This window comes from Capronia coronata, assembly GCF_000585585.1.
Source record: "Capronia coronata CBS 617.96 chromosome Unknown acBCG-supercont1.2, whole genome shotgun sequence".
NCBI lineage: Eukaryota > Fungi > Ascomycota > Eurotiomycetes > Chaetothyriales > Herpotrichiellaceae > Capronia > Capronia coronata.
The window spans coordinates 3,505,606-3,530,282 of NW_006912894.1; the positions used below are offsets into that span (position 1 = coordinate 3,505,606).

Genomic DNA, 24,677 nt, shown 5'->3' on the forward strand with positions numbered 1-24,677 from the left:
CAATTCTGCCCATGCCTTAAATTTCCGACTATGTACTTAGTACAAATGATGTTACAGTCTTCGTTCAGCTGTACTTCCAGATAAGATCTGCAACGGAGTAAACCCGGGAAACAAATCTCATCGATAAGGGCCGACATGTTTGGACCAAGGCTTCCACTCTTCCATCCTCCAGTCGGCTGAGGGATAGTTCAGATGTCCATACCGTCTCTTTCCCACGCGTTCATCACGCCCGTTCCGCTCATACTTCAGCACCCAGTCGGCGGCTTCCTCCTCGTCCGCCTCGGCTTCTTCATCGAAGGCTGCAAGACCTCTTGGTCCGCGCCGGACGTAATCGGCCGAATGCCGCAGCCTTGCTGGACTGTAAGTGTCGAACATGGTGCGCATGGAACCCGTCTTGGTCGTCTGAGCCGTGTTCGAGGAGATGATGGCGCTCCGCCGATGCTCCTGCCCGAACAACTTGACGTGGCCGGTCGGCGTATAATAGGGGATGATGTCCGGTAGATAATCGGACCATTCTTCGACCAGCTGAGGCAGCCGACGATATGCCCACTCAACCTCCCGTCTTGATGCTGGCCAGTCTTTCTCCTTGAAGGTGTTGCGGACCGCAATGATGATCAGCTGGAGGTGACAGTCCAAGGTCAGCGATGCCGACAGGAATTCTCTCTTCAGTTTCAGGAATTCAGCTGACGCCACGCCATCCTTGAAGATCTCGTCATGCCTAGTTTGCAGGTATTTCCGCATTTCGTCGTACAGTGCTGAAAGGTTCGTCCGTTCTTCGTCCAGTAGTCGCATACTGGCTCGGATATCGTCGAGTGCTCGGTCCAAGATATGTCGTCGTGTCCACATCTTTGCTCGGAAGATCAGGTCCACGACCTTGGGCTTGACGTTGTATGGTTCGTTATGGAACACCTCATACAACGACTCCACAGCCTGGAATGACACGCGGCCAATGCCAAATCCTTTGCGAACTCTCCATCCTTGCTGTTGACACGAAAGAACGAACGTCCACTCGAGAAGATAGGTCCAGAGATCCTCCGGAATAGTAAGATTGTAATTCCGGGAAAGGTAGTCTAGTAACATCCCCGCCACGCTGATTTCGTTGTTCGTGCCGAAGATGTGGACCACCGTGAATAGAAGCCGCTCGGTAGGCCGCAGGGGTGAACCCTCCTCATAGAATGTCGGGCTTTCCAGCTCCTCTTCATCGTACTTGTCGAGAGCGTCAAGGTCTACGTTCCAGACCGACTTCAAGACACTTTTGACACTCGCAATATCCCCTTCACGACCCATGGCAACCATCAAATTGCAGAACGTGGCTTCATTACCTTTGAGACCCTGCCGGACAAGCTCGTTGAAGACTCTCAGCACTTCCAACCTGATTGACTGTTCATTATCTGGATTGCTCGATGTTGCGACACCGTGACCGGTATAACCTGTGCGTCGATGTGTACTGGAGCGACGGTCCAAGCTATACGGCGTTACCCTCAGCTGGTATCTTTCAAATCTGCCGTACGCCTGATTCCAATTCAGAGCTTCCATGAAGTAGTTGTAGCACTCCAAGTCAGGAACCAAATTCCTTTCTGGTAGGATCCTACGAAACACATTCCGCGCCATGTTGCCATGGCCACCAGCAGCTGCGCATCGTAACAGATGTCGATAGACCTCGAGTGGGACCTCGTGGCCGCTGTCTTGCCGAAGAGTGACGAGTGTGTCCAGAATGCCGATGAATGTTGATATGCGCTCCTCCAGCGATTTCACGATCCGAAATCGCGGCTCACTCTCCAGGGTAGGTTTGACATAACGATGAAGGTTTCGATATGGGAGAATGAAGTAGTCTGGGTCTAAAGCGCATATAGCTCGAGTAAATGTGTCTTGGTCGGCTGTCGCGACGAATACATCACCAATCGACCTGGTAACCAGCCCCAACAGAATTCGCTCAGGGTTGTTTTCCTGCAATAGTTCCTCCATGGATATCGTCTTTTCTGCGCTTTCACTCCGCCCCCTTGCCCGAGTGGTGGCATCGGGAGGAGAAGAGTCCTGAGCTTCCACAACTTGGGTAGTGGGGGTGGGCGCTCTGTCCTCCCGTACCTCGTCATTATAAACCTGAAATACTGCATCACCAACATACGCCGATACATGCTGGTGCCGCCGCTGGCCTTGGACGAGAGACGTCGGCCATCTTGACTGGCAATGGGCCAAAGGACGAGGTTGTCTTCGGAGGATGTGGATGGTCAAGTGAGGTATCTTGCTGGATGAAGGCTGCAAGACGCCATTAATGAACCTCGAAAGAGGCACCGAGCCTTGCATATATACGCCAAAGACACGGGTCGCCTAATAGAATGGACAAGGGGGAGTTGTACTTCAGGATGGATCATTCAAATGTTGTCAAGACCGCAGTCGAAGGGAGCAGCTGTTTTTTCCGCCAGCGCCAAGCTCAGGGACCGCCGAGTTCGCAGGCGGGAGTTTCTCACCACTTGAACCATACTGCTAGTACTGCAGGCTCCTGTGCTTTTTCCCTCTTCCACCAGCCGACCGCGACTTGTCTTCAGGATGGCCGATTCACCAGACGAAGCGGCTGCTGCCGTCTCAGAACCCCTCGATCTTGTCCGGTTATCTCTCGACGAAATTGTCTTCGTCCGACTACGAGGAGACCGCGAACTGAAAGGAAGATTACATGTATGCGCAGATGGCGATAGTGACAGCAGAAGCAGCAGCACTTATTCTGACCATTGTCCAGGCTTATGACAGTCACTGCAACCTCGTTCTTGGAGAGGTGGAAGAGACGATATACACCATTGAAGATGAGGACGATGGAGAAGAGACCGTTAAGGTCAGTCTGCTTGCGGTATTCAATGCGCGTTTCGGACATTGACTGGAGCAGACTACGAAGAAACAATCAGACATGTTATTTGTTCGAGGCACGTATTTCCCGCATGGCACTCAAACCTAGCTCTAACGTCCATCAGGCGATTCGGTCGTCCTAATTTCACCTCAGCCGGCGTCTTGAAGACTATCTACATGTCCACCTTATGATCAACTCCACTGCGAACCAATACAAGACCTGAAATGAGTCAACCGGCAGACGTGCGCCGCAGCCCGTCGGTCTGAGTGGTAGAAGCCTCAGGCAGATACACCACACCTCTACAGGACTTTGGACCATTCCGTCATTGACAGTCTCGAGTGACTCACCGTGAGACAGTGGCTGCGATTCTGATATGGAAACAGACCGAACCTGCAGAGACCTGGGACCATTTGGCGCTGGCATAGAAGAGAGGCGCAGATATCTGGACTGGGGTACTAGTACACGGAAACATGAAGGGGTGCGACGCGCAAGGCTCGGGTGTATTGTGTAGCGAGCGAGGCCTTTTAGGAGCCCTGCGCAAGAGAGGCGTGGCCAATTCAGTGGCGGCCCAGCTGGTGGGGGGTTTGACCCAAGTGACATCTGCGCCTCCGCTGCGGTGGTCATGACTCTACATTGGCTTTATAGATGACCCTTTCGACCTCAAGGATCGTCTTCTTTCGATATACTCGGAATCGATATACTCGAAATGCAGCAGTAATAGAAACCATCCGTTAATCTCCCTTTCTCGTTCGAAAATGATAACCCGAATACCTCAGTGAGCGCGGGGGCGAATCAATCAATCACTATACGATCCATCTAGACACCAACAACCGTGAAATCAAGTTGTAGTGCACACCATGGGCAGCCGCATGAAGCAGACGCTTCACGAGCGTCGCAAAGGGGAACTCGTGAGGGTGTTCCTCCAGCGCGCCGCCTCATCTGGCTGACAGCGACACAGGCTCTCTCCGACTTCGCCGACTACGTCGAGAAGCAACAGGCAAAGAACCGCTCCAAGTCCATTGCGAGCGACAGTGGCTACTCCACCGGCGGTCACTCCTCCATCACCGAAGACCACGCAGAGCTCGATATTCTTGATCAATTAGGTCTATCCGATGGCCCGAGCCAGGTGAAGTTGAAAGACTGGCTGCTCGATACGTCTGAAGACGCGGATAGCACTCTCCAACAGCTGGCTGGACTCATTCAATCGAGGATTGACGAGGGCCATGGAGAAACACTATTTGATTTAGGTCTTGAAGACAATGGCGAGTCGATGGAGCTCACGAAACTGCAATGGGAGCTTGCGCTTCGAAGAATCACCGAAGCGGCGAACTTGACCAAAGCCGCGGTCCGGGTATTACTCACGTACAACGTTGGGGGCCCTGAAGAAGCGAACACGAAGAACATAAAGGATAAGACAAGCCATGGCAAGTTACTGATCCGGCAGACACCACCGACGGCAGAGGAGGTGATCGAGACTCGGATCGCCGTGGTGGGCAATGTGGACGCCGGAAAATCCACCATGCTGGGCGTGCTTGTGAAGGGTAACCTGGACGATGGTCGAGGCAAAGCTCGAGTCAATCTATTCCGCCACAAGCACGAGATAGAGTCCGGGCGGACGTCCTCGGTGGGTATGGAGATAATGGGGTTCGACACCCAGGGCGAGGTCATCACGTCCACCGTTCCAGGCCGCAAGCTGACTTGGGGCGAAATCGGCACTCGGGCAGCGAAGGTCATTACTTTTACTGATCTGGCTGGTCACGAAAAGTATCTGCGGACCACGGTCTTCGGCTTACTCTCTTCGGCGCCCAACTACTGCCTTCTGATGGTGGCAGCGAACAATGGCCTGATTGGAATGTCCAAGGAGCATCTCGGTATTGCGCTTGCCTTGAACGTCCCTGTCATGGTCGTCATCACTAAGATCGACATCTGTCCTCCTCAAATTCTCCAAGAGACGATCACGCAATTGACGAGGATCCTCAAGTCTCCAGGCGCGCGGAAGATCCCAATCTTCATCAAGAATCATGAAGAGACCGTGTTGACAGCCACGCAGTTTGTCTCTCAACGGATATGCCCCATCTTCCAGGTTTCCAACGTCACCGGAGAATGCTTGGACCTTGTCCGGACCTTCCTCAACATTCTACCTCACCATGGCCATTATGACAGTGAAGCGCCCTTCGAGTTCCACATCAACGATACATTTTCGGTTCCTTTCGTTGGCACGGTGGTGTCTGGAGTGGTCAAGTCGGGAGTCGTACATGCTGGGGACACTGTCCTCGTAGGTCCTGATTCACTTGGTCAATTCCAGACAACGAGTATTCGGTCTATCGAGCGCAAGCGGATTCAAGTCCCCGCATGCAGCGCTGGCCAGTCGGCCTCATTCGCACTGAAACGGATACGGCGAAAAGACGTACGCAAAGGCATGGTTGTGCTTCCGAAACTCGAAACTCCTCCCATGGTCTACAGGGAGTTTGTTGCCGAGGTGCTGATTCTGTCTCATGCCACCACTATCCGGCCAAAGTATCAAGCAATGCTCCATGTCGGCCCTGTCAGCCAAACATGCGCCATTATTGAGATTGACCGCGAGTATATCCGCACCGGCGACCGGGCCACGGTGGCTTTCCGCTTTGTGCAGCGACCAGAATTTCTCACCGTCGGAGAACGGATCCTCTTCCGGGAGGGAAGGACGAAGGGCTTGGGCATTGTCAAGTCCCTGGGCTTCGAACAAGGCTCGCTAAATCGGCAAAGCGCGCCGCCGAATATAGGGGACGGGGCGGAAGCCAAAGAAAAGCAAAAGATGGAGGAGAACACAACCGAAGGTGCCAAACCTCGGACGGCGACAGCAGCGAACGGGAAGGCGAGGTAGGAGTCTTTCTAATGCAATTTTTCCAAGGTAGCCCGGCGCACATGAGGCGTTACTGGTATGGCTTGGGCGAGTCTGGTTGTCTGTATCACAGTAGGCATAGGTAGGGAGCAGGTAGCTGAAGAGACGCAGCCATATGCCATTGCCCTATACTATATGCAGTGGGCGGACTTGTCAAAGACCAATACGATACATGAATAATAGTAGGGAGTATACTCTGTAGAGAATACTGACCTGCCTAAGGTATACAGAAGCGATAAGCCGGAGCCAACCGAACTCCTTGAAGCCGCAGCTCCACAAAAGCCAGCCTCGTGAGCTCCTTTTTAGTGCCCGGTGCTGGTGCTGGTGGTGGCATAATATTTCCCGGATCCAGAAGCCTTGCTTCTCCGATCCGTCCTCAGTATGTCCCAAGCACGGCAGCGACTAGTAGGCCGAAAACCTGACGCCGGCTCTCCTGACGAGGTTCAAGCTGTTGTGACTACGGACATGGACACATCGTCCTTACTAGCCGCGCTACGGCGCCAACCCGTCTGGGTGATACTCGCCGTGTCGAGCGGTGCATGCGCAGCGTTCAACGGGGTCTTTGCGAAGTTGTAAGTTCTATATCAAATCAAATCAATAATGCCCACTTCTTTTCTGGATCTATGTGCCAATTGACTGTCCTGGGCCTCAAAGCTCCATTACTGGCTTAAAGCATCTGCAATACCTGCCTAATATAAGGTACACCACTGACCGATGATTACAGAACAACGACGGCCCTCACGTCAACACTCGCGTCACACATAGCAACACTGTTCTCCTTGTCTCCCACGAATACAATCGTCGAATTCCTCGTGCGAGGAACATTCTTCCTCCTCAACCTGGCCTTCAACGCCGCCATGTGGGCGTTATTCACCGCGGCCCTCACTCGAGCGGACAGCACGACGCGCGTGAGCATCGTCAACGTCAGCGCGAATTTCATGGTCACGGCAATCCTAGGCTGGATGATCTTCAATGAGAAATTGAATGGCACGTGGTGGGGCGGCGCGAGTCTTTTGGCCGCAGGCAATGTGTTTATTGGGATGAGAGAGGAAGGCCAGAAACCTGGTGGTACCATCGGGCTGGACGAGTCGGCCAGAGAGGCTGAGGAGGCTGAAGGTCTACTTGGGGTCAGTGGCCCTGAAAGAGGGAGAGACATTGAATTGGATGATGAGGCCGCCGCGGATACACATCTTCGGGCGAGGTCGAGTGAAGACCATCGCAGATTGAGGAAGGGGGAAGATGCGGATGATCCGATATGAAAGACCACGTTTAGTACGTTTACGACCTTTGCATGCATGTCTAAAACAACACTCTTTGTGCTCTGGGAACTTTGCAAACAGACGCTCTTCCCGCGGCCTCGAGGGTCGTTACATACGAGGCGCCAAGCGAGAAGTCGTGCCAGCGCTCCATCTCCAGCACAGTCGACCAGGAGGCTCGCAGAGCAAGGCTGCCAACATTGGGCATAGCTTGTCCACCATCAACCACTCCGAACACCGAAAACAGAAAATATCTGGAGTGGGAGTGTTACAGCGACCATCGCGCTACTTCCTCCACGCCGCTTCGCTCCCTGTGAGACAGGCCCTCTCTTGTTTCTAGGGCGTTGACCGCAATATCGATTGTAGCGGCCTGTTCTCCTTCGAGGCTTGTGTCTTGCTGATGAGAAGGACGGGAAGCCTAGTTTAATGCAGAAATTCTCGCAGAGTCACGTGTTGGAGCACCAGGGGGAGGCACAGTTACGATACTACGATACGTCAGAGAATAGCAGGCGGGGAAACAATGATCCGTGCTACGGACTACGCAAGCTGAGCTCCGTGAGAGAGTCCCCAAGATTAGTCAATCATAGAGGCTAGGGGCCTCAGGGTTTGATTGGTTGTCGAAGAGACCCTTTCGTCATAGCAGTTGCAGCTTGTTTGGTCGGCTCCTCAACGCTAAATCTGATTCATTATTATTGTTCGCCTCATGTCACCGACCCCTGGCCCAGCCCATGCTCACTGTTAATCCCTTCGAGGCGAGACCCCGGGATCGACAAACAGATAGAGCACAGACGAAGCACCGTGGTTTCTATCAACATCGTTGGGTATCTTTGATATAGGAGAAGTACCATGGCACGGTCAACCGCCCCACGAGTTGCCCCAGACAGGAGGAGATGAGAGGTTTAATCAGTGGTGGCCACCCCAGGAGACGTGCATTGAACAATGTGAAGTGGGGGGCTCTCTTTGATTGCTGAGACACCCACGGTATCACAGGACGACTACCTGGTCCTATGCTACTGCACAGCAATAGACGAACATATCTCAGGTGCGGGCCATCAATCTTTCTAGAACATTGAAACGGTGGAAGAACGCAGGTCCTCGAAGCTCCAACTTTTCACATCCACCACTAGGTAACTAGTAGTTGTGTGCCATATGGCGTAGGAGAATTTGACTGGGATGTTATGCACAGTTCCGGAGTTGTGGTGACCGAGGGAAGTCAGGATCTGCAGGTCCAGAGCCAGGTGGTGATTCTCGTGGAGGGGGGGACAACGTCAAGGCATGAGCGGTGTACGGGTGGTGAGATACTGCCGTGACTTGTGACTGGTGTGTGCAAGAATAGGTGCTTCCATGGATGCAGGATGGAAAGAGCAAGGATGGGTGAGGGATAATCGAGCCATCTCCATCTGCCCATGTTGCCGCTGCCGGCCTGTACAGTACTGGCGTACTACAGTGCGTGGTTTTGTTTGGCTTGTTCTGCCTGCTTCGCCCACCCGACGTGCCCAGAGATACACAAAGCGCTTCGACGCTTGACCTCAACCAGCTTAGTATAAGGTCTGTGGCAGAGGTATTGCGACTGATGGGCCGTGTGCGGCGGCCAATTGCCTTGAGACTGACGCCAGTCCACTGAACTTACCCTCCACTAGTTGCACCTGGCGCTGCATCTCCCCCAGGTGCAAAGGACCTAAGAGCCCGCCCGCCAGTATATCTGCTTCCCAGCCCACTGCAGCCCGTCTTAGGTTCTGCCTTTCTCGCCTCTCACCTGCTGCCTTTCCGATTAGTAGTACTACCGTGGTACATCACCGCCATTTCTACAACCAACACTCCTGCCTACCACCTGCCACCTTCTCTCCTCTTTACTATTCTTCTATTGACCAGAGCCTCTTCTACAACAACTCGACGCAGCTTCCACATTCCTCAGAAAACAACAATCAATTCCTTCACGACCCCTCGGGAGATTGGTCAGCTGGCATCCGCCAATTGTTTTGCCACTGGGTTTGATTAGCTGTCCCCCGGTGCCTTCCCGACTCAACTGCGCCTCTCATCCTCCTTGCTACTACAGCTCACCCTTCCGATCAATCAACAACTTGCAACCCCGAACATCTGCAATCATGTCGACTTTCTATTACGGTGGTCATCAGCACCATCAAGCTCAAGCACTTCATCCCATGTCGCAGTCTCACAACCACTCTGGCCGCTCTCGAAGAGCCCCTCGCTTACCTGCGGCTCACAACTCCCACCGACAATTCCGCGCCCCAAAGATCGTAAAAGAATCTGTTGTTCCAGAAGTCCCCAGTCTGGCAACATATAGAGCGAGGTTTGAGGCGGGACGGTCCTTTGACCTCGACGACGACTTGGAGTTCTGCCCGAACCTCCTGTCCTTCGATGAGGTTTGTGGCTCACCCCTTTTCCTGACTTCGAGCTTTACTGACTTCGCGAAGCGACAGTCCGTCACATCAGGATCCTCCGACCGTTCCTCGTTGTCAAGCGGCTCGCCTGAATCCTCTCCCATGCAATCTCAAATCCAACCTCAACAGATCACCCCTTCGCTCTCGATCTCTTCCGCCGCAACCTCTGCATACATGTCACCTTCCACTTTCGCAAACAACAATAACAACCACCTCAAAATTCATCAACCCTCGGCGCTCCGTAACCGCAACAACGCCATTCCCATCGTCAACCCCTCTACTGGCACTCGCATTGCAAGTCCTCCATCATCCATCTCTCCAGGCATGATGCAGCAGACGACTTCTGCTCGCCGGTGGTAATGAGCCCGCCTTTTGGAATGCTCACGCCCCGTGCTTGCCGTCGTTGTGTCGCTGTATTCATTTCTGGCTGATGTTGTGATGTCACTTGCCTTTTGCCTCATGATTTCCGACGATTTCTCCACTATCAACTCACCCTTTTATTTTGTACATATGTATCTCACGACATGAAAAAACTGGTTTTGTTCATAAGGCATAGCGATTTGACGAAGTTGACATCATGATACCAGCCATCTCTTGAAGATAAAGGTCCGGGGAGGGAGTATGGCGGCACAGCGATTTCGAAAAGACAGACTCGGTTTAGCATGGAGTTATCGAGCATTCCAACGGTTGGGAGATCATGATAGAACACGATCGTCTTCATTGGGGGGTGTTATCGATGGACATATTTGAATCATTTGGAGTTCTTACTTTATGCACGCTGAGCAATGCTTCGGAATGGGGGGATGAGCCATATAAAGATACCAGATGAATGACGAGGAAGGGGGTTTCCTGGTTGGATATGGTGCTTTATATGATGAAATCAAGAGCATATCTCATGGGTGACGGTTGGCTTTCAAAACGATATTTGGGTGTCACTAAGGTCACTATTGCGGATGTGGTTGGTGAGTTGACGATACCACCACCGTTCATGAGATGTATGTCTAGTTGATAGATGCCGAAAATTACGAGTATTTCTTCTTTAATTTATTGTGTTTTCACGTCCCTAATATCCTGAAACGCCCTATTGAGTGTGAGCTCTGAAGCCAGTCTGACCTTCGCTTGCATCTTATATTGGAACCGCACGTGACACACATCTTCCATTTAATGGTACGAAGTTCAGCTCTGTAAGAGGATGTTAACTCTAGTTAGATTCACCCAATCCGATCAGTCACCAGTGACTCTGCACTGCGCTGCACTGCCAGTGAGTGCCATCGCAAATGTGGCTGAGTTGAAGGATTGTTCTTGATCCCCCACTATGTGGCAGTGCTGTTGAGCGCCATCAACCGCAGGACCGAGTATGGCTGCAACTATAAACAATTGAGAGCGTTGACGTTCCTTCTTGCAGAGAATGTGAGATCAACAGCCCCGACTTGTTCGCTACAAGCAAGAACACCCCCGAGACTGCTCTGACTTTCATCTGGCCTGGTAGTGACCGGTGTACACATCGAAGAGCCAGCTTGAGACCGTCCGCTCTACCACTGGCACCATATACACAGTGCCTAGGCAAGTATGTATTGCCCTCTTGGCACTGAACCTCGTCTTACACGGTACCAACTTACTGACGTTGACTTCGGTGTTAGAAGACGACCTCTGCCTCAGAGCCTGGGTTTAGCGGTCACACGACGTAGTTGGTTGCGGACTGAAACATCGCCAGGATGGCTTCGACAACACGGAATCTCCTGCCCATCCTAATCCTCGGGCTGGTCCTCTTCACCAGTCGAGCCCATGCCTTTGGTGCTGGAAGTATGTCATCCAGGAGTTCGGCTGTCTATTCGTGCTGACCCTCAATCAGACATCGCCTCGATCTCGGCTGTCGAGGGCAAGAATTGGCGTCATGGAGATATCGAAGATGTCTTGAAGACAGTGGCCTGCATCCGCCATCACAAATGGACCTCGATGATGATCAAACGAGTCTACTTTGGGTATGCTACCGTGTACATTTCCAGGCGTGCAGTCCTAACCAGCTATCTACAGCAACTGGCTCCGTGATTATTCTCAGGCCATGGATACTGGGGCGCTCAAAAAGGCCCAGCCAGAGACGATTCGTATCCTGGTCTGGCTGCTCTCCTTCCTGGCTTTCGGTTATGCTACGGCAGAATTTGAAGTCACTTCTGAGAGACTTGGTGTTTATCGACCAGAAGAGCATATTGAGTAGGCCTCAACCCTCTCATGCAGACCCTCTTGATGTTGCTGACTGCCATAGTAACCCCAAAGATTACAACGACAATGAAGATGCCCGGAAGTATGATCCTCGTCTGCGCGCTCCAGTACGTGACATCGAGTTGCAGATCGATACGGAAACCGGAATGAAGAACTACATTGCCAATGGTAAGGGGGATTGGGCCACTAGTGCTGCTTTCGTGAAGTATAGCTTCGAGCGCAGCATTCACCATGGTCGACTCTACTGCAATGGGCACGGGATGTTCCAGGGCAAGGATGAAGATCTCGCAGAGGCTCTTCGATGCCTGGGCCAGGGCCTTCATACACTCGAAGACTTCGGTGCTCACACCAATTACGTTGAGCTGGCACTTCGAGAAATGGGCTTCCACAACGTGTTTCCTCACGTTGGCACAGCTACCGCAATTACCCTCCATGGAAAGCATGTCTTTCCCCTCGTGACGGGTACTTTCGGCATGGTGGATTTCTATCACTCGGTCCTTGGTGAGGCCACCGACCACTTCACTCAAAGTGAAGTGAATGAGATGGACAATGCTCTCGGGACCGCTGAACAAGCCGCGCAGTCGTCGAATCCTTTGATGTCGCTGGTGAAACTATTGTCGAAGGTTCCGGGCACTAAAGATCTCTGTGACGAAGCTGAGAGATTGCAAGCAAATTCTCAAGCGCAGGCTCGAGGGAACCAGCAAGGTTTCGGCGCTCAAGGCGGTTATAGGGGCATGGATGACTTTGGCAGTTCTGCTCGGGGTGTCGATGACTGGGAAACCAGCCGTGCTTCTTATGCCGGCTTCCCTTCGCAAGGTCAAGGATACGGTGCGGAGTCCTGGAATCAACCACCTCAACAAGGGTATCAGCAGCCTCAACCTCAGTGGGGTGAGCCTCCGCATCAATCTCAATGGCCCGGTCAGGGTCGACAGCCGGGCTTCGACCAGCAACAACCGCCCCAGTGGCACGATCAAGGTGCACAGCACGGTTTCGGGCAGCAATCTCAATATCCAGGAGTGCAACAACCATGGCAAAATCAGTCAGGTCAGCCGGCACCACAGCAGAGTCATCAGCAAGCGATCCCCGGAAATGTACCTGGTCAATCTCCACAGCAACAGTCGTCTGCACCAAGCGGTCTGGAGGGGATGCCGAACTTCGATCCGTCCAAGACCATTGCCCAGATATATCCAATTCTGGCGTTCCGGGATAAGGTTGTGCGAACAATCAGTTCCATTATTGAGAAGATCCCCGGCCTTGAAGCTCTCGTCGACCGCATCACTGAAACCCTCACTGTTTTCATTTTGTCCTTGCTGGCTCCGTTTGTGCGACCCGTCCTGAATGCGATGTCCAAGACGCTACAGACGGGCAGCGAGGGCGTCATCAACTCTTCCGGGAAGCACCAGTTTGAAGTCTGGACCAACCCTCACTGTTCGGATCCCACCCATTCGATGCTCAGCAAAGATCACTTCAGCAACATCCTCAATGGACCGGCGGGATATGTGGCTGCGGAGATCCTCAAGTTCATTGCACCCCGAGTGCTGTACGCTTGGGAGCACCCTGATGTCCCTGTCCAGCAAGTCATGCATGATGTGGAGAGCATTTTCCACCATCCCGCCATCCGAAACGAGCATGTCGAGGTGCACCGAAATATGTTTGCCGCTGTTCGACGGTGGGTTGATAGTTTGCCGGAGCGGGGCCGAAGCCTCGACACCACTCTGAGCTCCGAAGCGGTGCGCACAGGCAGGAATCACAAGGCGGGCGTCAACGACCATGCACATGTCCAACATCCACCCGCCGGTGCAGCACACCAACCCAGCTCTGGTGGACTGGGGGGCTTCGCCAGCTTTCTTCCTGGTCAGCAACATGCTGGTGGCGGTGGTGGCCACGCAAACAATCCTCTCGGAATGGTGGGTGATATGATAGGCAATTTTACTGGTCATGGAGGTCGTCCACAACAATCGTCGCAGCAGCAGCATCAGGCCAGCAGCGGAGGCGGGTTTGGTGATGTGCTGAACATGGCCAGCAAGCTGCCGATTCCAGGAGTCCAAAACGTCACAAGCTCGATCAACAAGTACACCAAATACACCAAATTCATGAGCGGCACCCGTGGGCTCAACGATGATGATATTGGTGCCGATGCCGGTGCCGGTATGGGCTTGACTCCGGGCGGTAGCGAACTCGGAGGATCACAAGAGCTGCACGAGGCCGCAGTGCACGGCAGTCAATATGCTGGTGACATGAGATCTCCCAGTCCCATGCCCATGGCACCACCTGCTGGATACGAACAATACAGTGCGTCGAGCGGGAATGAGTATTTCCAACAGGGTCAGAGTTATCAGTACCAGACATCCTACGAAGACCCATACCAGAGTCAGGGACAGGGACAGTACGGAGGAGGTCAGAGTTCAGGGTACTATGGAGGCCGTTGAGAAGATACATCCAAAAGTGCCAATGCGCGACGCAGAGTGTTCTGACAGGGAAGTGACCAGAAAGGAAGAACAAGACAGCTCGCATCGCACAGCATGTTGAATTCGAAGTAGACGCCGACTACTATTAAATCAGATAGTCAACTAGTCAACAGAAAGCGAGAATTCGACTACCTACTCCTCCTCCTATCTAGATACCCACCCGCCCCAAGTCAAGCCGTACGCATGCATGGTAATTTGGATAGGTGTGCTGTTCAAGTTGCCCATGGTAAGTGCCTGGGTCGTAGGCTTGATGGGGTTAGGATTGAATTGGATTGTCTCCGTGTGAATGTTAGTATGTTTATCATCCTGGGATATTTCTTGTCAGTCACATTCGAGGTCTTGGTCTACTAGTCCTGTCAAATACTGCGTTGGGTTGGATGCAGCCTTGCCTGATGCTTTACCAAAGTACGTACATGCATGCCTAACCTACCCCACGATTCGGGGGTTCAGCCTCGGCCTAGTCAACTTAAATATTGTTGGAAGCATTTCCGCAATCGCCAGCCATCACGGGACAAAACTGGGTGCTTGTTGCTGAGTGAGTGACATTGTGGTAGAGTAACCACCCATCATCCGTATGGAGCAGCTACTGGATCAACCAGGATATCACAGTGGTGTCTCAGTATCTTGCTATATTTCACTGTGGTCGGTGGCCTCCATAGTAGCAGTGTCATCGCGCCCACAGTCACTGCGCATGACTCGCCTTGGATTCTCCGGGGGCCAGAATCATGAGGAGCAGATGATACTTTTGTGGCCTTGTTGCAGACTCCACAGCGTTGCAGGCATGGGAGAGGGTACATGTCCCATCACCAGTCACTCGGGTCAGTCGTTCGGTCAGTGAGATTGCGATGTTTCACGAAGGTGTCACGGCTGGAAAGTTATTTCAGGAAGACGGCCGATGTCAGTTTGGCACATGGGATTCAGTTTGCATGCCGCGGTGTATTTCTTGGTTGATCGACCGCCATCACAAGGGCACAGGGGGGGTTTCTTGGAGAGAGCTCTGGGTTGCGTAGGAGAGAGTAGATCACTAAAAGGAGATACAAGAATAGCTGGGGGTTTAGCTCTGTAGAGAGATTCGAAGTGGAAACGCGTCGGAGGAATGCGGTTAGATCAAGAATGTCGTCTGCGCGCCTATGCCGGCGACTAGGCCATACTAGGATTAGGGGGTGATTGGAATGGAGCTTGTTTGCCCGCATTGATTGGACCACAATGCATCGATGACTGCTTGGCATCTGTCCGTAGGCGCCATCCACGTCATAGGCGGCAAGCTGAGCCCAGTCACTCACTGCCACTGCCAACGTCTTTTGTTCTTTGTCCTTGATCCAAGTTCAAGGCTTTGGCCGGTTTGATCTTGTTGTGCCCTTTATCGTTCACCGCATTCACCTACAATCACTTTACCCTAGGGAACAAACAACCTCTTGCACCTCTTTCTTTCTGTTAAGGGGAGTGCTTAGTTTAAGACATAAACTTGTCATATCTTGCTATCGCTTTGTCCCGTCTGTCTGTCTATTTCGGGTCATCACTGGACAGAGAGAAGCCTCGTTGGACTCGCTGCCCAAAGCTTTGCCTCACCTCAAGACAGATATCCTAGTACCACTTGTCGAGGCTACCAACGCGACTCCTTCACGCAGCGATCCGTCATGTTTCTGCGCCCACCGCGCCATTCTGGACCTTGACCATACCCTCCTCCCCTCTCCCTCTCTTCTCCTAACAGACCAAGATGTCTTTGAACGAGACCTTCAACCTCGGCGGCAATAGTACCGCCGCCGGCCAGAAGAATGGCCAGAGCGCCGGTCAGTTCGCCGCCTCTCTGGTCACCGCCATTGCTGTCTTCGTCATCGAAGTCGGTGCCTTCCTCCTGATAAAAGATCGGTTTGCCCGAATATACCAGCCCCGAACCTATCTGGTACCGGAAAGAGAACGGACGAAACCAACCCCACCCGGGTGGTGGAAATGGATGAAGCCCGTCCTGAGCACCAGCAATTCCGAGTTCGTGCGAAAATGTGGCCTGGACGCCTACTTCTTTCTGCGATACCTGCGCACGCTTCTGAAGATCTTCGTGCCGGCGGCCATGGTTATCCTGCCCATCTTGATACCTCTGAACATGGTCGATGGGCGAGGTGCTCACTGGGCAGTTGGCCCACACGAGAATGCCACCAATGTTACTGGTCTGGACAAATTGGCCTGGGGTAACGTCGCACCTACTCACACTGGACGCTACTGGGCTCACTGGCTCCTGGCCCTGATATTGATCATCTGGGTGTGCTTTGTCTCGTTCGATGAGTTGCGCAACTACATCCGTATGCGTCAGGCATATCTGACCTCGCCACAACATCGGCTACGGGCGTCGGCCACCACGGTCCTGGTCAGTTCGATACCTCGAAAATGGTGCACCGTCGAAGCCCTGGATGGTCTCTACGACGTATTCCCTGGCGGCGTCCGGAACATTTGGATCAATCGGAATCTCGACGAACTCAGTGACAAAATCAAGCGACGCGATAAGCTCGCGGCAAAGCTGGAGTCGGCCGAAACGGATCTCATCCGGAAATGTTTCAAGAAGAACGAGGAAAACATTGCCAAAGCCGAGAAAGCAGCGGGCAAGAAACCCTCCAAGCAAGAAAAGGAGCTCCGGGACACCATTAGGAATGAAGCCGGCGATCAAGCAGCTCACGGGCACGGTGTCACCATCGGAAACCCCCATCAAGTGAACCATAATCTGCGTGAAGTGCTTGAAGGTCATGCTGAGGATGGTTCTTCCTCTACTGCATCTTCTGACGCCGACCCCGAGGAGGACCAAGAGCGTCAAAGATATGTCCTTCCCGTTCCTATACTCGGGGAAGGTATCTCGGCAGTTACGCATGGCTTGGGCAAGGTTGGCAACCGCATGATAGGAGGCATCCGAGGTGTCAACAAGGGGCTTAACGAGACTATCGACACCACCAATGGCTTTGTTCCTGCAGATGCTGAACAGAATCAAACACCCCATAGAAGTTCTGGTGACCAGCCTCAACCCCACGTTGAGGTTCCCAGCACACCAACCAGAAGACCCACTGGCAAACGAAGTCCTGACGCAAAAGATGTATTTGCAAAAGGCCGTGGACCGACGTTGGAGAGGTCTGATGGCGAGTATGAGCTCAACAGTCCCATCTCTCAATCTAGTACAGTGAAAGATGAAAAGACCAAGCCTGAAAAACGGGTCAGCACCTTTCAAAAGGTCAAGAAAGCAATTGGTCTTGGTGCGGGTGAGGAAAAGGAACCCGTTGACTACCCTGCGGCCTTTGAGTCGGAGTTCAAACACGATCCTGACGATGCAATCTGGAGGCGCTATCTGTCCGACAAAGATCGTGACACGATGAGACTTCCTGTCTTTGGCTGGATGCCTGCACTCCCTTTGATGGGCCAGAAAGTCGACACCATTCGCTACTGCCGCGAAGAAGTGGCCCGGCTCAATGTCGAGATTGAAGACGACCAAGCTCATCCGGAACGATTCCCTCTCATGAACTCTGCGTTCATCCAGTTCAACCATCAAGTAGCCGCCCATATGGCTTGCCAGGCTGTCAGTCATCATCTGCCCAAGCAGATGGCGCCTCGTTTGGTGGAGATCGATCCAAAGGATGTCCTTTGGGACAATATGTCGATCCAGTGGTGGTCAGCCTACATCCGGACTTTTGGTGTCGTGGTTCTTGTGGTGGGCATGATCATCCTCTGGGCAATCCCTGTCGCCTTCACCTCTGCGCTGTCGCAGCTCGAAACGGCGGCCAAAACGTTCGAATGGCTCCACTGGGTTCTGAGCATTCCCGCCTGGTTCAGGAGTGTTCTCCAGGGTGTGCTGCCGGCCGCTCTACTGGGTATCCTGACCGCCCTCCTCCCTATGATCTTGCGATTCCTGGTCAAAACTCAAGGGACCCAGTCCGGTATGCTTGTGGAGCTATCGGTCCAGAAATACTACTTCTTCTTTCTGTTCGTCCAACTGTTCTTGGTCGTCTCGATTGCGTCTGCCTTGACACAGTTCTTCTCCCTGTTCACCAGTGTCGATGGCTGGACGAACGTTCCGAATCTGCTGGGCACGAATATCCCCAAAGCCAGCAACTATTTCTTCTCATACATGCTTCTGCAGGCCATGTCAGTGAGTGCCGGAGCACTCCTCCAGGTAGGATCACTTATCGGGTGGTTCATCCTGGCTCCGATCCTGGATAGCACGGCCCGAGCCAAATTCAAGCGACAAACGAATTTGTCCAACATCCAATGGGGCACGTTCTTCCCTGTCTACACCAACTTGGCCTGCATCGGCTTGATCTACTCAGTCATTGCGCCGCTGATTCTGGTGTTCAACATCATCACTTTCTCTCTGTTCTGGTTCGTCTACCGGTACAACACGCTGTACGTCACTCGGTTCACCCGCGACACCGGCGGGTTGCTGTATCCGAACGCGATCAACTTTACTTTTGTCGGTGTCTACGTGATGGAGGTGGCTTTGATCGGCATGTTTTTCCTCGTCCGAGACGAGAACAACAGCGTTGCATGTTCAGGGCAGGCCATCGGCATGATCGTCATCCTTATATTGACGGCCGGATACCAATATCTGCTGAACAACGCCTTTAGCCCGTTGTTCCGCTACCTGCCCATCACTCTCGAAGACGATGCAGCTCGCCGAGACGAGGAATTCGCCAGAGCGATGCGGAAGAAGCACGGGATCATCGACAACGAGGACGAAGAAGAGCCTCTCGAGGACCAACTGGAGCGTAACGAGCGCCAGGAATTGGAAGAAGACCGACAGGCTCGGGAGCGGGAGCGGGAGCAAATCGAGCGGGACAGGCAGGAGCGCCAGGCACGACAGCAATCGCGTGAACCGCAGCCGGTGCAGGTCCAGAATCCGGAGATTACACTGGACCTAGACAAGGAGAGCAGAGGCCTTCGAATGGTGCGATCCGCAGCGGCAAAGACAGCGGACACGACCAAGAACCTCGTGCCAGGAAGCAAGCCACGAACCGGACTGCGCAAGTCCTGGGCCGCCCGAGACGACCCGCGCAATCACAGATCGTCCAGTTTCAACAGCAGCTTGCCAGATGGAACATCACCACAATCGCCACAATCGCCAACAGGACGACGACGACAGCAACAGCAGCTACAGCCGGACCTGAATCAAGACACTTATGTCTCGGGTGACGATGACCCAGCCACTGAAGCCCAACGCGGCGGCGGACGTCGCTCGCACAAGCGCCACCTCTCCCCGCCGCGCGATGTGCTGGACAAACTCAACAACTTCAACCCGCTGACGGGCAACGAGAAGGACGTGGAGGCCCAGCGCGCCGCCCGTAAGGAGCTGGCCGACGCGCTGTTCGGCGGCGTGCACGACGAGCTGGAGGATCTGACCCCCGAAGAGCGCGACCGGCTGGTCCAGCGGGCGTTCCAGCACAGCGCGCTCCGGGCCCGCCGGCCCGTCATCTGGCTGCCGCGCGACGACCTGGGCGTTAGTGACGAAGAGGTCCACCGCATGGGTCGTTTCAGTGCCCATCTCTGGGTCAGCAATGTGCGCCAGGGCCTGGATTCCAAGGGCCGCTGCGTCTACAGCGGCGCGCCGCCAGACTTTAGTGAAGTCGACTTGATCCAGTTGTAGCTTTTCAAGTTTGAACAAGTTTCAAGTTTTCGGAAACCCCAAGACCTATTCCTTGTAAACCCTGGCTTGATATGATCCAACCTAGGCTTCTGGCTTCCTTGTTTTGCCTTGCGTTGCAGCGACTTGCCTGGGAAGATGGGCAAGCAGGTGCGGTCTTTGGGTCCGGACTGCCGAATGGACTGACTAAGAATAAGTCAGACTACTGGGACCCGGGGGTTCTTACGCATTATGGATTGGCTGGCTGGATGTATATGTATATATGATGATGGCTTAATGAATGACAATGATGCTAGACTTTGCTTTACTATCTATATAGAGAAGAACAAAGCCATCTTCGACCAGCAGACCCAGACCCAGACCCAGACCCAACATCAGCATCCGCGAACATGTACCTGAGGTAGGTATTGAAGTACTTACTATTTACTAGTTACGTGGTAGGTAGGTAGGTTGGGATACTAGTATGTATTGCACATGAACCACATGTATATACGTAATATACAGACAGCCACCCGTCGAACAAGCATTCCACAAGTTCCTTTTGATTTAAACACTAAGCAATAAACAGTATACAGTAGAGAGCAGAAAACAGAAAAGCTGGCCGGCTTCAGATACACGCAGCATAACCTCCCAAGAGAATAAAAAAAGTCATGATCTCGCACAAAACAAAGTGATTCTCTGGCTTCATTCAGCCCAAGCCTGACGACTAAACTACTAGTCATCTCTGATTGATGGGATGAGATGAGGTGGTATGGTCAAATGTCGACCGTCAAGTCAGTTCAGTGCCGGCGTCATATCATGATGCATGATGCATGAAGCATGATGGGTGTGACATTTTCAAGTTTCGTGCCGCTTCTTCATCATTTTCCTCAGCTTTCTCGCCGCCCCGACGATGGGGTCGCCGGCATAGATGTCGGTAGGATCCTTCTCTCGGCCACTTTCTCCGCCCCATTGGATTCGAGTCCGTTGTTGCGTCGTGGACGGGCCTCCCTCGCTGGGTTCCGGCACGGCAGTCTCGGCGGCCCGACGCGGCTGTTCCTCGCCTTCCTCGCTGTCACTGCTCGACTCTTCCTCCCGAGCACCGATGCCCAGGGCAGCCATTCGCCGGCGCTTCTCCGCAGCGGTCTCGCCCTCGGTGGGATCCGCTTCCTCCTCGTCCTCTTCTTCCTCCTCCGAGCGAATTCGTGCAAGTTGGCGCCTGCGGAAGTCGGCCGCCGTCTGGCCTTGACTGTGTCTGGCCAGAATGGATGCGACGTTATGGACAGGAACAACGTTGGAGCCACTATCGTCGTCGTCTTCTTCCTCGTCATCGTCATCGTCATCATCCTCATCTTCTTCTTGGCTTTCTTCCTCGATGGAGTTCCGGTTGCGTTCGGCAGTGGTCAAGCGCTCAGGTAATGGCCGACGCTGCGGACTGAAATAGTCTTCGCTGTCGTCCGGATTGCTGGCTTGCATCCTTCGGCTAGCATCGTCAGAGTCGCCGCCTGGAGTTGTCTTTGCTCGAGACCGCCCCGGCCTCTCATCAGAGGCGGTGGCTTTGTTCCGCTCGTTCTGCTGCGAGGCCTCGACAGCTTTACGCACCTCGCGTTTGAAGTCTTCCGGGGCATCACTCTCTTCAACCTCTTGGATCTTACCTCTGGCATCGAGCTGCTGCATTTGTTTGATAAAGTCTTTTGTCGACAACCGCCTTCCAGAACCCAGGGCAATGGCACCAGGAGCATCCCGAGCCTTTTTCTTCTGCCCCGTCAATCCATACTGATCGGTACTGGAAATTATCATCCTCAGGCCATCATCGACTGACGCATCGGAGCCACGTCTTTTGAGAGTTGGCTTTTTCTCCTTGAGCAGTTCAGTGCCGTCTTTCGTCTCTGTGAGGGCCGCCTCCGAGCTGTCCACTTCAGCGGCTTCCGCTTGTCGGCCTAGGCCCACCCAGGTGCTCATACGGCGCAGACGATGCCTGTCCCCCGCGCTCGCGTCGCTAGGGATGGTATACGTTTTGATGACTTCGCCATCTTCATCTTCGACGATGATGGTGTTGCCGAACTGATAGGCATGGGCGGGACCTCTCTTTCGTTCTGCTTTCTTCAGTTCTGCCTTCTTTGACGGACCAGGCGTGACGGGCTCTTCTTGCTCCTCTTTCCGTCTGCCAAACCCTTTCCACTGATCGAATCTCTGCCGCATGCTTTTCTGCGGTTGGCCAATAGTGTCCCCCACAAGATGTTCGATCTCTGCGCCTTCGGTCTTTGGGTGGGGCTGATGTTTGTGTTTGGTAAATTCTCCGGATTCATCCCGGGCCAAACGATTGCGTGCCTTCTCAACGGCTTCGGCCTTCTTGGCCGGGTTCATGTGAGCCGAGTCAATAGTCTCGACAACATTGCCTTCTTCATCTTCAACAACGAGGTTATGGCCTTCTTCGTAGACTTCCACCTCTGCGGGTTTCTCTGGTGACGGCTCCCTCTCTCTTTTCCGTCGTTTCATTGAGGCCACGGCTTCGGCCTCGTGTTCCACTTCAATCTGATCACGTTCCGGGGAAGAGGTTGGAGATCCGGTCACCAGGCGGTCCTGAGGGCTTTCTGGCGATGGCTCTCCGGACTTCTCAAACAATGTATCCGACGCAGAACCCGGCTGAGAAGCGGTTGGTTCTGAGTGCCTTACCGGTGCAATGGCACTCTGACTGATAGGGCCACCTAGGCGGCGATCCTCAAGATCCCTAGTCTGACGTTTCCGTCTCCTTGATCGTCCAAGACTGGATGATCTAGAGCCCGGCTTCTTTTCATACTCATCTTCGCGCTGCCGTCGGAGATGAAGCTTGGGGATCCCGACAGGAGGCAGTTCGCCAGGAGGGATGTCCAGCTTTTCTTCGGCCTCCAACTCGGAGCTATCCATACGGGCCATTGATCTCGACTGAGAGGAAATCCTTGGGAGGCGACTCATCCAAGCCGGCCCCTTCTCGTTGTCTTGAGTGTATGACAGTGTTATTGTCAGAGTGTTGATGCGTTTACCCAGGGTGAAGACGGCAATTGACGAGCCATGCACCAAGATTGACGAGATGACCAAGAAGGTTGTGACTGGCCATACAAGATAGATCAAGTCGTAGTCCTTGGAACCTGGTGCCGGAAGCTTGGCCAGAGGTTCGGTGGAATCGCTCTCAAGTTCTGCACGAGCTAGAATGGCCACAAAGATGGCTCCCACACCAATGGGCCCGAAGTGGCCGGCAAAGAGAGCTTCTCGCCACGTTTTGACGTCTGGTATGAACGGTTTCAACGCCAACATGGCGGGAATCCGACGGAAGAAGATGACAAAAAGCGAGATGACGACCAGCCTCCAAGGAACCAGACCGTGCTCGGGAGAGTTGTATTGATCCCAGGGTACTATAGTGCCAAAGTAGACGAAATAGGTCAAGTTGATGAGCAAGTCAATAACATTGGAGACGTGCGACTCCTCGGTCTTCTCGGTGAACCAGCCATCGTTGGAAAATCCAACTCCAGCCGCAAACCCGATCAGAAGGTCGTCCATGCCCAGCAAGCTACCCGAACCCGCGCAGAACAATGCCAGGACGAAGTAGAACACGAGAAAGCTTTCTCTGTCGATCAGGCCCCGTCGTTCGGCCATCTTGATGGCATGACGACCAATGTAGCCCACCATGACACCGTAGAAGGCCCCGAAGATACATTCGTAGAGAACGGTGATCACGATCCAGTGAAAGACCACTTCTCGAGCACCCAGATCATACCTCAATAGATACAAAGAAAGATAGATGAAAGGAAAGGCCATCCCGTCATTGCAGCCCGACTCGGCAGACAACAGGTCTCGAAGATGCTTGGGGACACGTTTGGCAAACTTGCCCTTTCCCACGACGGACGAGGCCAGGACCGGGTCCGTGGCTGTGACGCAGGCTGCCACCACCAAAGACTCCAACCAGGTGAGTGGCTCTATCATCCACCAGACAAACAGACTGGTGACGAGCCAACCAAAGGTCATGACCGGGACGAGCAGGAAGACGACAGATTTCCAATGCCTCTCCATGTAGGCCTTGGGCAACTCGACGCCGACGGCAAAACATTGCACCACGAGTACTATGCGGGAGAACTCGAGAGTGATCATATCAGTATTTCCCCAGGACAAGGGATTGATCAGGTTGGCAGCATGTGGACCGAAGATAACACCGCACAAGGTCGCGACCGAGGCTTCGCCGATGTACAGTTTTTCCTTGATGAACAACGAGCAGAGCATGAAAATGCTGGTAAACCCGCCTAGGATGATGTAGACCAGATGCGGCTTGTTGATGGACAAATGATCCCACGCCATCTTGGGGCCGGCTGACTTTGGGTCTGGGTGTCAAGCCCACGGCGACTGATTGCGCGTCGATCGTGCTGAGGTCCAGTGGCTAGATTCCAAACTCGGACAGGGTGACAGACTCCTCCGAAAGATCTGGTATAAAATAGGCCGCTCTTTTAAATCCGCAAAAGACCACCCTTATTTTCGAAAGTGTAATTGTTATCCCCAATCACTGGTTTCTCTGGGGTTAAGGTCGTAGTGTATTATCCGCCGCATTCGAGAAACGGTGAGGCCGTGCAATAGCTGCAAAGCCGAAGCTCAAGGACAGCGGCCCGAGAAGCCGTGTAAGAGTGAAAGACCGGAGGCAGACAAAGGCTCTGGCTTCGTCCTCGGTGAAGAGGAAGTAAGGACCGATAAAAGCGGATTTTGCAAGCGAACAGGATAGTTGCAATGGACGAACGGAGGAGCGCGACAGACTCGTACGAGGATCAAGTTGGATGCACCAGAGGAGTAGTGATCGAAGCTCGCTCAGGCCAAGGAGAGCTTGATGCCCTCAAGAAAAGAAAAAGAAAAGCAAAGACTGTCTGCCAAGTTGCGGCGAGAGGAAAAGCAAAGCGAGAGAAGCGAGCAAGTGTCGAAGTTGAAGGACTCGGCGTGTTGATCAGAGATTAAGAGATCCCTGTCACGGGCCTGGGCTGAGGATTCTCGTCTCCGTCTCCGGC

General features: G+C 53.4%; 8 protein-coding genes across 8 annotated transcripts; 6 read left to right on the forward strand and 2 right to left on the reverse strand.

The window, feature by feature from the left end:
* Positions 1-117: 117 nt before the first annotated feature.
* A1O1_02945 (uncharacterized protein) lies at positions 118-1,965 on the reverse strand (the record flags this gene model as incomplete). The annotated part of the gene is made up of 1 exon (XM_007723853.1): positions 118-1,965. The coding sequence occupies one exon, from the start codon at positions 1,963-1,965 to the stop codon at positions 118-120; it is 1,848 nt and encodes a 615-aa protein (XP_007722043.1).
* A 582-nt stretch (positions 1,966-2,547) lies between these two features.
* A1O1_02946 (small nuclear ribonucleoprotein) lies at positions 2,548-2,947 on the forward strand (the record flags this gene model as incomplete). The annotated part of the gene is made up of 3 exons (XM_007723854.1): positions 2,548-2,673; positions 2,735-2,827; positions 2,879-2,947. The coding sequence occupies 3 exons, from the start codon at positions 2,548-2,550 to the stop codon at positions 2,945-2,947; spliced, it is 288 nt and encodes a 95-aa protein (XP_007722044.1).
* A 749-nt stretch (positions 2,948-3,696) lies between these two features.
* On the forward strand, positions 3,697-5,702 carry A1O1_02947 (uncharacterized protein; the record flags this gene model as incomplete). The annotated part of the gene is made up of 2 exons (XM_007723855.1): positions 3,697-3,747; positions 3,798-5,702. The coding sequence occupies 2 exons, from the start codon at positions 3,697-3,699 to the stop codon at positions 5,700-5,702; spliced, it is 1,956 nt and encodes a 651-aa protein (XP_007722045.1).
* An 875-nt stretch (positions 5,703-6,577) lies between these two features.
* A1O1_02948 (uncharacterized protein) lies at positions 6,578-6,979 on the forward strand (the record flags this gene model as incomplete). Its single annotated transcript, XM_007723856.1, has 1 exon — positions 6,578-6,979. The coding sequence occupies one exon, from the start codon at positions 6,578-6,580 to the stop codon at positions 6,977-6,979; it is 402 nt and encodes a 133-aa protein (XP_007722046.1).
* A 2,102-nt stretch (positions 6,980-9,081) lies between these two features.
* On the forward strand, positions 9,082-9,738 carry A1O1_02949 (uncharacterized protein; the record flags this gene model as incomplete). Its single annotated transcript, XM_007723857.1, has 2 exons — positions 9,082-9,360; positions 9,412-9,738. The coding sequence occupies 2 exons, from the start codon at positions 9,082-9,084 to the stop codon at positions 9,736-9,738; spliced, it is 606 nt and encodes a 201-aa protein (XP_007722047.1).
* A 1,355-nt stretch (positions 9,739-11,093) lies between these two features.
* On the forward strand, positions 11,094-14,027 carry A1O1_02950 (uncharacterized protein; the record flags this gene model as incomplete). Its single annotated transcript, XM_007723858.1, has 4 exons — positions 11,094-11,181; positions 11,231-11,360; positions 11,413-11,589; positions 11,642-14,027. 4 exons carry the CDS (start codon positions 11,094-11,096, stop codon positions 14,025-14,027), a joined length of 2,781 nt encoding a protein of 926 aa, XP_007722048.1.
* A 1,756-nt stretch (positions 14,028-15,783) lies between these two features.
* Positions 15,784-19,680, forward strand: A1O1_02951 (uncharacterized protein; the record flags this gene model as incomplete). The annotated part of the gene is made up of 1 exon (XM_007723859.1): positions 15,784-19,680. One exon carries the CDS (start codon positions 15,784-15,786, stop codon positions 19,678-19,680), a length of 3,897 nt encoding a protein of 1,298 aa, XP_007722049.1.
* An 834-nt stretch (positions 19,681-20,514) lies between these two features.
* Positions 20,515-23,985, reverse strand: A1O1_02952 (uncharacterized protein; the record flags this gene model as incomplete). The annotated part of the gene is made up of 1 exon (XM_007723860.1): positions 20,515-23,985. One exon carries the CDS (start codon positions 23,983-23,985, stop codon positions 20,515-20,517), a length of 3,471 nt encoding a protein of 1,156 aa, XP_007722050.1.
* Positions 23,986-24,677: the final 692 nt, after the last annotated feature.